Below are 12,491 nucleotides of genomic sequence, written 5' to 3'. Positions count from 1 at the left end.
TGGTTTGTCTTTCATTTCAAAAAGGGAAATAATGCCTGATGAGAATTTACTAGTGATGGACTGGAACAGAGAGTTAGCAGAGCTCGGGTGTGATATAGAAATCTCAGCTGGGATTTAAAGATTTTATTTATTTATTCACCAGAGACACAGAGAGAGAGACAGAGAGAGACAGAGGCAGAGGGAGAAGCAGGCTCCATGCAGGGAGCCCGACGTGGGACTCCATCCCCGGTCTCCAGGATCATGCCCAGGGCTGAAGGTGGCGCTAAACTGTGAGCCACCCAGGCTGCCCTCAGCTGGGATTTAAAGAGCAAGTAGGAAACTGTGGCTTGAGAGATAGACATTAAGTACACAGAAGAAAAGACTTTAAAAAAAAAAAAAGTCACCTCTACACCCAACCTGGGGCTGGAACTCACAACCCTGAGTCAATTGACTGAGCCAGCCAGGAGCCCCCAGAAGGTACCAGCATTTAAATAGATTTAAGTAGAATGTGTTCTCTGAGCACTCTAAAGCTCTTTTCTATCTGCTGGGATAATATTTTATCTAGTGGTCAAGGAATCAAAATAGAAGAAAATGCTTCTCAGGTTTTATAATTTTAAAATTAGTGTTTTTTTTTTAAAGTGAATCTTCTCATGGATAAAAGAGAAAAACAGGAAGCATCTGCCTTTGGCTCAGGGTGTGATCCCAGTTTAGGGATTGAGTCCTGCATCAGGATCCCTCTGAGGAGCCTGCTTCTTCCTATGCCTATGTCTGTCTCTCTCTCTGTGTCTCTCATGAATAAATAAATAAAATCTTTTTAAAAATTACCTTTCATTTCTAAATACAAACTCTTTAAGAAAGATCAACTTTGTAAATGTTTGTTATCTCTTTTATATATTTTGGGTCTTGTCCTTATTTTTGTCCCCCACATACACATTTCTTCTTCTTCCTATCTTATGTATCTGAGATCATGGCTAATCCTCTTTATTCTCTCCATAACATTTTACTTAATATTAAATGGAAATACTTTTCATGGTTATATGAACTGTACTAAATATTCTTTCAAGATTATTTACTAGTAGTAAAGCATAGTAAAGCAGTATGTTTGGTTGCAAAAGAAAATGTGAAACATTATGGGAAAACCACCATAATTCTATAACCCTTATTATATTAATAGTCTTTTAGGGTGAATTTTTACACAGCAAAATCTTAGGATCTTTTTTCAATTAGAATTGCATTGTAAATGGTTTCTTAAGTCATCACAAATCGTTTTGTAAATATTATGTTACTAACTGAATAAAATCCCATTGATGACATTATGGTTTGAGGTTCTGTAGGGCTTCCCTTTGTGTATGTTGGCTCTCCTAAATAGAATTGGAATGAACGCCATAGTGCATTGTATTCTGAGAGCCTTTCTTCCCTGTGAATACAATTTTTGTGTGTGCTGATCTCAGAAATGAACAGGTCAAAGGGTATGGACAATTTAAGGCTTGCCATATTGCCTTCCAAAAGTCACGGTACCTATTTATATCCCCACCAGAACTGCTGACTGTGCTTTGATAAGTTTCAGGAGTTAAATAATAGGTAAGTCCCATGTTTCCCAGCTTTTTGTTTACCAATTACTGCTCTGTCTGGCCAGGTCCATCTTTCTCCTTGAAAATTTTGTATTGGCTGATGGTGTCAGTCATGATCCTTCAAAGATTATATTTAGTAACATTGCAGCATCAAATGTTTCAGTGGAAACAAAATCACCTTGGATTCTCCAGCTGTAAATATCCAAAGTCAATAGTATCCTTTTCAGGGGCAGCCCCAGTGGTGCAGCAGTTTAGCGCCACCTGCAGCCCGGGGTCTGATCCTGGAGACCTGGGATCGAGTCCCATCAGGCTCCCTGCATGGAGCCTGATTCTCCCTCTGCCTGTGTCTCTGCCTCTCTCTCTCTCTCTCTCTCTCTCTCTCTCTCTCTCTCTCTCTCTCTCTCTGTCTCTCATGAATGAATAAATAAAATCTTAAAAAAAATATTATCCTTTTCAGCATCCTGAAAAGTTTGCAAACGTAAATACAGATTTAGCTAACTCACATCCCATGGTTGAGAAGAAGGTCCTTTTCTGTAGAAAGAGAACCACGATAGTTAACAGACTTCTTATGAATTATCCCTCTTTGTTTGGATTCAGAGGCTTCCCTTAGTCATCCTCTCAGATATCTCAGTGGCCATCAGAAGGTAAAAGAAAGCCAGTGCCTGAAAAAGCTGGGACTTGCTGCCGTTGATAGTGGTCCTTTGTTCAGAAAAGCAAGAAGCGCTATTTTTATTTTAGTAACATGGCAAATATTTGGCCACATTGATCTAGAATGTGTAATACTTCCATAGAGGATTGGTAGTCACTTACAATAGAATCATGTGAAACAGCAAAAACAGTTTTACCTAAGAAAGAAAGCTAGAGAAATGGATTCAAAGCCAAACGACTGTGTTGTAAAGATACATAGAACCTGTGTGACATTTGAAAAGGTGAAAGATAGTGGACATTTTCTGGAGCAGCTTCAATCAGTTTGGGTAAAGAAAATGGACAAGATTTTTTGGTGTTAAGAAGTGACACATAAATTAACCCTAAAGTCATGGTGTAAAGTGAGGGTGGTTTGGGGGCACTGGGGCGAGTGGGGGTTACCATCCAGGAGATCAGGTGCCCTTAACTGGGGAGGAATGAGGGCAGAGCCTAGGACTGAGAGCTAGTCGTAAAGAGGAGAGGGTGAATGTGGTCTGGAATTGGATCTAAGGCAGAGAGAAAGGCCTCAGAAGGAGGGTCATCCTGGTGTTTCTGTTTTCCTTGGAGAAGGAGGTTTCTCCTCTTCGGTTGTAAGGAATAGGAGAGCAGCGCAAAGGAGAGTGCATCCGTTTATGGAGCGAGCCTTGAACCAAATGGGGAGAGGTGAGCTAAGGAGTAAAGAAAGGGCTGCCCTGGAATCACTGGGACACAAGTAGACTGGACTGTGGCCTGGGGGCACAACTGTGTTTAGTGAATGCACTGAGGCTCTAAACCCCTGTGCCGTACATCCCCTGTGAGCCCCAGACACACGGATCATCGGGCTAAAGATCTGGGGGAGAGACCCATCAACCCAGCTCAGTCTGCTAAGGATCCTCCTCTTGAGACTGTCAGCTCCTGCAGGACCTCTCCTAGGAGGGCTTTCCGTGCTTTCTGGCACCGCACACCCCCTGGAATAGACCATCCTCCTTTGTGTCCACACCAAACCCACTCTTATCAAAATGTCTCAAACTCCAAATTGCACTTTAAGAAATCACTAGGGAAAAAAAAAAAAAAAAAAAGAAATCACTGGCTCTCTCCATGCCTCCTCAGCACTTAGCCAAAGCAGAAAGAAGGCAATGCTGCAAATATCCCATCATCTACATGGCATTCAAGACAAAAACTACCAAGGCAAAAGAACATATGACCCGTGTATGTATTTAGAATAATTCATTTACAGAGTTTTGAATTTCAAGACTGAAATTTCCTCATAGCATTGAAGTCCTGGCTGCACTGTTGCCCTTCAGAGGTTTTCGGGTGCTCATGGTAGGAGCCAGCCAGACCTTAGCACTCACTGCCTAGCACATGGTTGGTACTTAGTAAATGTTTGAATGGATATGGGTCAACCAATGGGGCAAGTGCTGCTGGCTGAGGAAACCATCCAAGGCATCAAGACATAAGACACTCAGCTGGATTATGGGGGGAATAAGGTGAAAGACAAGTGTGGTGGCGCATACATACCACAAGTTGAATACATTAGGGAAGAATTTACATATCTTAGTAAACTTAAACTTATACATAGGTTATATCCTACATATGCTGTTCAATAAACCTACCTGGTTAGCAAGGGGCTCATAGGTATAGTTTTTCTCTTAAAATAAATGGTTTTCAAGTCTGTTCTGTTTTGTATATGTGGTTTTGTTCCATCTCCTAGATAAGGTAGGCCTCTCCCTACCTGTACCCACTTGTTCCCAGTAGTCTAGTGGTTCCCCACCAGGGGCAGCCTCACCCCCCCCACCCAGGGACATTTGGCAATGGTTTTGTCTTTGTCACAACTCGGGGCTGTGGGGAGAATGTTACCACTGGCATCTGATGCATAGAGTCCAGGGATGCTGCTAAGTATCCTCCAATGCATACGCCAGTTCCCACAAGAAAGAATTACCTGGTCCCAAATGTTAGTGGTGCAGAGGATGAGAAACCGGCAGAGCCAGAGCCTGCCCTACCCGAGCTGTCTGGGCCACTCAGCAGGATAAACCTGCCAACTTTCAGGTCACAGACTCTCTCCTTTCTCAGAATGTGATCTCTAGAGTCTAATGTATTTTTCTCCCAATGGAACTTAAGCTGGTTCCTAGTGAATAAGGGAAAGGATTATGTCCTGAGAGTTGGTGTCTTCGGTGCTGTGCTAGCATGTTCCCTCACCTCATCAACTCCACCACACAGGTATTGTTAATTCCACTTCATCAGCTGGGAGATTTAGGTTTCAGATGTTCAATGACTGGCTGAGTTGATGCTTCTGATTAAAGCCAGGCCTTTCCTATTGCCCTTGTCCAGAGCTTGATGGGACACCCTGGTCTCCCCAAGAGCCCACATGAACCTTCCCTACAATGTTGGGCTCACTGCAGTTGCAGACCTGATGACCTAGTGACCAGGGGACAAGGTATTCTCATCCCAGCTTGACCACTGATTTGCTGTGTGGCTCCAGGAAATTTTTTCCCTTCTTTTAAGTCTCAATTTCTTTGTATGTGGAACAAGGGCATTCGATTAGTATCTCATTGTTTCACCAGGGCTGGAGTAGGTTATGTTCATCTTTTTTTAATATATATATATTTATTTATTTGTTTTAGAGAGAGAGCATGAGCAGAAGGGGCAGAGGGAGAAGGAGAGAATCTGAAGCAGGCTCCATGCTGGGCACAGAGTTCTATGTGGGGCTCGATCTCAGGACCCTGAGATCATGACCCAAGTGTAAAAAGCAAGAGTTAGACACTTAACAGACTGTGCACCCAGGCCCCCTGTGTTTATCTTTATCTGGAGCTCAAAACCAGGCACTCTTTGAAGAATATTATTCTCTTTTGTCATCCTACACCTCAAACCTCCTTCATCCCCATCCCCTAACACTCTGAAACTCCCTTAAAAGCCTAGCACAATGCCTGGCTCATGGGTATACTAATTTGAAATTGTAATAACCACAAATCACTGATTTTTTTTTTTCAGGAAAAATACCTACTCCAGACTTTCAAACTGAAATGAAGCACACCTTTCCCCTAAAATTATTGCTCCAAAACAAAGCCTCAAATCCAATATTATCTCCAAATTGGGCCAAAAATCTCTGTGTCCAGCTTCTTTCTGACAGGAAGCCATTTGTTTAGATTCTGTTGCTCAAGTAAAGAGCTAGGGTTTTGTTTTCTCTTTTATTTTAATTTTCCTGCTCAAGCAGTGTGTGTTTGTTGTTGTTGTTGACAAATTAGCAAAGTACATTTAAAAAAAAAGAACCATTTGTAATCCTCCACTTAAATATAAGTGGTGAGAACATTCTAGCTTTATATTCATCTAGACTTTTTTCCACTTGTGTATAAACATACATCTTTAAATGAAAATGAGAGCAAAATATACTGATAGTTTTTGCTCATATACCTCAGAGTGCTGGGCTTGTTGGTCAAGCCTCCAAAACCTACCAGGCATTTGAGTGAGCAAATCGCCCCAAGCCTCAGTGTTCCTAACTGTAAAATGGAGGTAATAGTACCTGCCTAACTCTACTCCTTGTGAGGACTAGCAATTACATTGAGTATACAGACATAGTTGGCACATAGTAGGTGCTCAATAAAAGATAGTCATTTATACCTCATATCACCTTTTTTTAAATTTCTTGACTCAAGTCAAGAACCAGTCCTCAAGTTTTGGATTCAGAAGGTCTGAATTGCAGTCGAAATACTTCCTTGTTTATCTTTAGGAGTTTCTGCTAATATTCAAGCAGACAAAACCCAAGCCAACAAGTTGAGACACTGAAAAACAATCCCTGAGTCTCTCCTCAGATGCCTATGATATGCTAATTAGGAACATTTGTCAACGCTTCCAGAAGCATGCTTCATCAAGTCCTCCTCCAGATCCAAAGAGTTCTCACTCAGGTTTTTAGAAAATGTAAAACTGATTAAAAATGAACATCAAGATCCTCTTTCTTATTACTTCTACAGCTTTTTGCCTGACATCACTAGTTTAATTTTAAAAGGGCTTCTTGTCCAGAATTGCCTGTTTCACTATTAAACCTCCTGAAAGAAGACTGGCTTATATGTCCCAAATATAGAGAAAAAAATGGTTTCAAAAAGGAACAATTTTCCCATTTTGTTTTTAATGATGGGAAATTGCATCTCCAGAACAGAGCTGTTTGCACCCTTTAAGTATTGTCTATTGCCTATCTCTCTCAAACACAGAAGTTATATCGCAAACTATACTCTGAATAATTCAGACTCCTAGTTTATGGACTAGCTCTTCACTGCAGTGCTGAATGATAGAGTGCAGCCACACTCACTCTAGTCTGAAACTTGGCAGCCAGAGGGTGCTGGAGTAGCCAGGGTGGATTACTCCGCACGGGATCTGATTTGAAGGACTTTGAAAGACCCTTTTTTTTTTTTTTTCTCCAAAGCATTTCTTCCCCAAAGCATATGATTCTCTCCTTTAGAGTAAACTTTCAGGGGCTTTGATAGGATACCACCTGGAGACCGTGGCTAAAAGAAAGTGTTGTTATTTGGAAGTTGATGAGGAGAGCCTCGTGAGCACATCAGTACCTCTTGGCAGCTTGTTAGACTAGGGAGCTGTTACCTTGAGATGCCAAATAAGGAGCTGAAAGGAGGAATATTACGTAAGTCTTGAGAAGCAGATGGTAGAGATGGTAGAGGCCAAGAGAAGAGGTTCCCCTGGCCTTATGAGGCTCTAGCAGGCTGCAAAGGGGAAGAGGGTGAGTGAATACAAAGTTCCCCCAAGAAAAGTAGGAGAAATGATAATTATAGTCTTTAGGGCATGTTAGAACCCGTAATGAAACCTTAAGATCTCTTCAGCAGAACCACCTATGGACAAAGGGGATGTTGACCAAGGATGGCTTCTTGCATCTATCTCAATAAGGTCTTGATTGACACACTAGCTTTTATTTCTTTAACATTTATTAAGCAACTACTTACCTAGGGGCAAAGCATGGTGGTAGCAATGCAAAATGAGTATGCTAACATTCGCACTAGCCACATGCAAGAACACTGTTTTACATGTATTAATCATCTAACGTTGGGGAATATTATTATCATCCTCAGCCCCATTTTGCAGATGAGGAAATAAGGCACAGAAGGATTCTACAGTTTGCAGAGGGTCACACTCTAATGTCCAGGCTAGGTTTCAGACCCAGGCATTTGGGTTCTAGGCACTGAGACCCAAGTAATTGATCCCTACTCACTTCGGTGCCTCAAGAAGGCACACCTGATGTGAAATCATCTGGGAATATGTTTCTGGGCTACCTGTAGCTCACACAAAAAAGAAGATAAGATCTTTCATCCTTAGTCAAGAAGTATTTACTAATACTTGCTAGATACTGGGTCCTTTGTTAAGTTATAACAATAAATGACAAATGAAACCAGTCCCTGCCCTGGAGGAGCTCACAGGTGAAGCAATCCTATAAACAGAGCCTTGTAGTAAAGGCTGCGAAAAGTGCCCGAATGGAGACATGTACAGGATGCTGTTTTGAGCAGAGAGGGTGGCCTTCTGTGTGGATAGTGGCTCCAGGGCCTGACTATTCCCAGATATGGGAGCCTCTACTTGCTGAGGCAGGAAGTGCCTACTTCTCCAGTGCCCTTGAGGGTCCAGGCCCAGAGAAGGCCCCCTTTCCTGACTGTAGGGAAACTTTGGTGCCTGTTATCCACTGCTTTGGACTGAGCTGTTTTGCCAGAAGGACAGTCTTGGCATAACTTTCCATCCCACAAAGCACACCAGCCAGAAGTAGCAGTGGAAGGCAGTGCATTCTGTGGCTGGGGAAGTGGAGAAAAGAGAGGGATCCCATCTGGGTTGTTCTATCACTCAGTACACTGGGGTCGAAGGAAGAAAACCTTCCCTCCAGTCCTGCCCACAAATAGTGGCAGTGTGACTTCAGCCTGGAACCATAGTCTGTCTTTCATTGATCTTCTTCCCAAAATGAAAAATGCAGGATGCTACGATTTGCTTCTCTCTTATGTCTACTAAACCATTATCCACACTGCACTTTGTAAAGAACCTAGTAAAGCATTCATCACAATTGTTTGAAAGTCTCTCAACCCACTGGAATTTTGGAGATAAAAATCATGTCTATTTTAAAAACCTGGGTTTTTTTTTTAATTTAGAAATATTTTTATCCCAAACATAGATTGACATATTGGCATTCTTAAAATTGAATGAATACATGAACAAATGAATGAATGAATGAGGCAGCCAATCATTAAATTAGAGGATTCCTACTTTGAGGATGAGATGAGACAGCACATGTGATAGAGTGGTGAGAACCTCTAAACCAATTGTATTCTCTGGGTACCTGGGAGGCTCCATCGGTGGAGCATGTGCCTCTTGATCTCAGGGTCGTGAGTTCGAGCCCCATGTTGGAGCAGAGTTTACTCAAATAAAAACATAATAAGTAAGTAAGTAAATAAATAAATAAATAGTACTCTTTTTGTTCCGTTGCAGCAGTTTCCAAATACTACATTCTGGGTGTGGCTGTGTTGGGAGCCCTCAAAAGCTAAAGTGCAGATGCCTGGACATGCCTTCTAAAGATTGTGAGTCAGTAGGTCTGGGGTGGGACTCAGGAGTCAGTCAGTATGGATTTTGTTTTTGTTTTTGTTTTTGTTTTTTAGAGAGAGTGTGTGAGTGTAAGGCGGGGCGGGAGAGGGACAGAGAGAGAGAGAGAGAGAGAATCTTAAGCAGGTTCCACACCCAGAACGGAGCCTGACCAGGCCTCGATCTCATGACCCTGAGATCACAACCTGAGCCCAAATCATGAGTGGGATGCTTAACCAACAGAGCCACTAAGGCGCCCCAGTCAGTGTGAACAAAGATTCTCCAAGAACCATTGTAGCTTGCATGGGGTCAGGGTGGGAACTCCGGTGTGCCATTTCACCTGGCCTTAAATCACTCTGAGAACCAAAGGTGATGGCATTGGCACAGGTCTGGTGGGAAGCATGGGGAGGGCAGAGCTCTCCAGTCCTGCTTGGAGGGCTTGGGGAAGCCCTTCCAACAATTGGCTGTCTCAAACTCTTCCTTAGGTTGTTACAGGGAGGTTGTCACGAATACCAAGGAGCTGTGGGCAAGCTAACTTTCTTTGGGACAGTGCAATATTCCTAAAAAAAAATCTCTGTTGACCTCCGTGTGTATTTCACTTTGCCTTCTTCCTCTTCTTTGTCTTCCTTGGTTTTCCAAATGGCCGAAGAACACTCCTCTTATTCAGTCATGGGCTATAAGCACCAGGGGTGGAATTTCTTAAAGCCCTCTGCTCACATCCCTGTGAAAACTTTTCTGTGGATGAAAAGCCCAGTTGTGACAGTACAACAGAAGGGGAGGCTGGTGAGCAGATTGCCTGACTTCCACTCAGTTTCTTCTGTTGCTTATTTGGGAAACCCAGTAGCTTATTTGGGAAACAATTGTGATGAATGCTTTACTAGGTTCTTTACAGAGTGCAGTGCGGATAAAGGTTTAGTTTCTCTGGATTCACACCCAGTACTCTGCAGTTACCAAGGGCTCTGGAAGCTTGCTCCAAATATAAATTAAGGCAAGAACAATGAGGCAGATGCTCATCTCTTATGAGAACAATTTCTAACTCTTTTTTAAGTCTTCTTTCCAATCCAGGAAGTTCCTGAACACATTAGCATCTTGAAAGAGTTGCTGTGTTCATTAACTTTAGAAGATTATCGGTTTAGGCTGGAGAGGAATTGGTGATAGATACACCACGTTGATGTGCTGTGGTTAAAAGGAAGGACTCAGATATTCTGGGATCAAGCCCAGCCTCCAGCCCTTGCTAGCTGTGTGATTAGGACAAATCAGTTAAATTCTCCTTGCCTCTATTTCCTCTGATCCATACAAAGGTGATAATGAAACCTCCCTCGCAAATTGTTTAGTGATGACTGAATAAGATAACAGGTGCCAGAAACAGAAAAATGCTGGGCGTGTAGGAAGCCTTCAAATGTTGGCAGTATTGTTATTTACTTAGTGAGCCAATTTTTTCTTAAGAGTTTATTTTTTTTTTTAGTGAGAGTAGACAGAGGGGCGGAGGAAGAGGAAGAGAGAGAACCTCAAGCAGACTCCACACTGAGCATGGAGCCCAACGTGGGGCCCAATCTCACAACCCTGAGATCACTACCTGAGCTGAAATCAAGAGGTGGATGCTTAACCGACTGAGCCACCTAGCCGCCCCAGTGAACAAACTTTTGTTTTCGCAACTCTGAAGTGTGATTTTATTTTTTTATAAAGATGTTATTTATTTATTCACGAGATACACAGAGAGAGGGGCAGAGACACAGGCAGAGGGAGAAGCAGGCTCCACGCAGGGAGCTGGATGCAGGACTCGATCCCAGGATCCCAGGATCACGACCTGAGCCAAAGGCAGACGCTCAACCACTGAGTCCCCCAGGTGTCCCCAAAGTGCCATTTTAAAATAAAAAGACAAATTATAGTACATGTACTCACATGAGAAGACTCTAAATATACAACCAAATTAAAAATGCAACTTGAAGTTCTGCAAATTTTTAAACTATATAGTTTATGTACATATAGTTATGTGTATGCATGTATGTGTGTGTGTGTGTTCAAGCATAGAAATACATCTGAAAAAATTTCACTAGCAAGTTAGTATCAGTGAAGAGACAGCTTGGCTTTTTGAAGGGAGAAATTCTAAAGGGTAAAGGTGATGCACAAATACAAGATAGTTTTTGCTAATAAGATGTTAGGATAGCTCCCAGCTGTAATATCATTTCGTATTATCGTGAGTCTAATACGCTGTTTGTTGGATTACAAACATTCATTCATGAATTCTATAAACATTTATGCAACACCACTGCACACCAGGCCCTCCTAGGTGGTGGGAACAATATCTGAGACCTGACCTCCGCTTTGGGAAGCTTTCAGTGTAGTAGGATTATAGAGATCACCAAAAATAAAATGTCAGCAGCACCAAAACTGTCACAGCTACAGCAATATGATCATCTTAGATCTAAGATGATCATATTGCTGTAGCTGAAACATTAGCCTAAACTTACGGAATGTTCACTGATGTCCAGACATGCCTGGATATTGTTGTGATTGTGATCTATGATTGTTACCATTATTATATTTTTATGTTTTCCTATTTATTTGGAGGGGGTGCAAAGGGAGAGAGAATCTTAAGCAGATTCTGTTGAGCATGGAGCTCCACAAAGGGCGGGATCTCACCACCCTGAGATCCCAACCTGAGCTGAAACTAAGAGTTGGACAGTTAAGCAAATGCCGCCATCCAGATGGCCCTTGGTGCTATTCTTTATCGCCAAACTAGACTGCTGCAGAATTAGAGAATGAGTGACCACAAACCTGTCGTGAATGCTAGAAGTGTTATTTCTATGCTCTACAATCCAGCCTACCAGGGATTTTCCATCAGATGCCTTTCAAAAATCCAGCTCAGGAAATGCATGTTCCATTGTTTCCAGGTGTCTTCTTCCTTAATAATATATAAACTCATGTTACTAGTACCTTAATCACACTGATTTGTCAGCCTATTTAAGTCCTCTTTATTGCATGTTTTTTTTTTCTTTTAATAACCTGCCTTGAAGAAGTTTAAGCTGAAACCACTGCTCAGCTTCCAAGATGTTGCCACCCAAACTGCATGCGCTTTTCTGCCTCTGCAGCTGCCTCACACTGGTTCATCCTATTGACTGGCAAGACCTAAATCCTGTTGCCCATATTAGATCATCAGGTAAGAGGTCTATTTGTTCCAGGGCTTGAGCAACTGACCTGTTGCCGGACTCAATGTGGCCTCAGAGCAGTTGCATGTGTGGACTTCTAAACAAGTTTTACTATAAAGAGGCTCATGGAGACCTTCTGTTCTCCTGGGGTAGGGGAGAGGGCCTCACTTTCTCCTCATTCCAAATGAAACTGAAGAAGCTCCTGTCTTCTTCAATATCACGACTGCAGGACAGAACCAAGATGAGGCATGTTCAGATCAACTGGAAGCTCAGCTCTGCAACCACTGTGGAGAACTTCCTCAGCACCTCCTCTTCTCTCTCTCACTGCCCTGACCTGCTCCCACTCAGGTGCAGCGACACAACTCCCTTGGAGTCCCCTGAGAGGCAACCACAAAGCCTGCTCCCACGAAGGGGAAGGAGAGGCAGTTGTCTTGCTCAACAGGTGTAGTCCTGGTTAGTACTGGGAGGTGATGTGAGAAAAAGGCATTTAGAGTCTTGAGGGCCAGAGGGAAACCATGTTTTCTGTGTTATCACAGGGAGAGGTAGGGACAAGCTAAGAGCTCCAGTTGAGACT

At 42.6% G+C, this 12,491-nt stretch overlaps 1 protein-coding gene across 1 annotated transcript in view; it reads left to right on the top strand.

Moving 5' to 3' along the window:
* Positions 1–12,491, top strand: part of PLA2G7 (phospholipase A2 group VII) — a 41,314-nt gene that overhangs the window by 9,981 nt on the left and 18,842 nt on the right. Inside the window, exon 2 of the mRNA NM_001003198.1 lies at positions 11,786–11,928. Coding sequence (NP_001003198.1) covers positions 11,820–11,928 — 109 coding nt within the window. The 5' untranslated portion in view covers positions 11,786–11,819. The remainder of the gene's footprint in view (positions 1–11,785; positions 11,929–12,491) is intronic.

Source organism: Canis lupus, chromosome 12 (assembly GCF_011100685.1).
Source record: "Canis lupus familiaris isolate Mischka breed German Shepherd chromosome 12, alternate assembly UU_Cfam_GSD_1.0, whole genome shotgun sequence".
Taxonomy (NCBI): Eukaryota; Metazoa; Chordata; class Mammalia; order Carnivora; family Canidae; genus Canis; species Canis lupus.
Note: the sequence above shows the minus strand (reverse complement) of the source record. Positions and strands in the feature narration are given on the sequence as shown.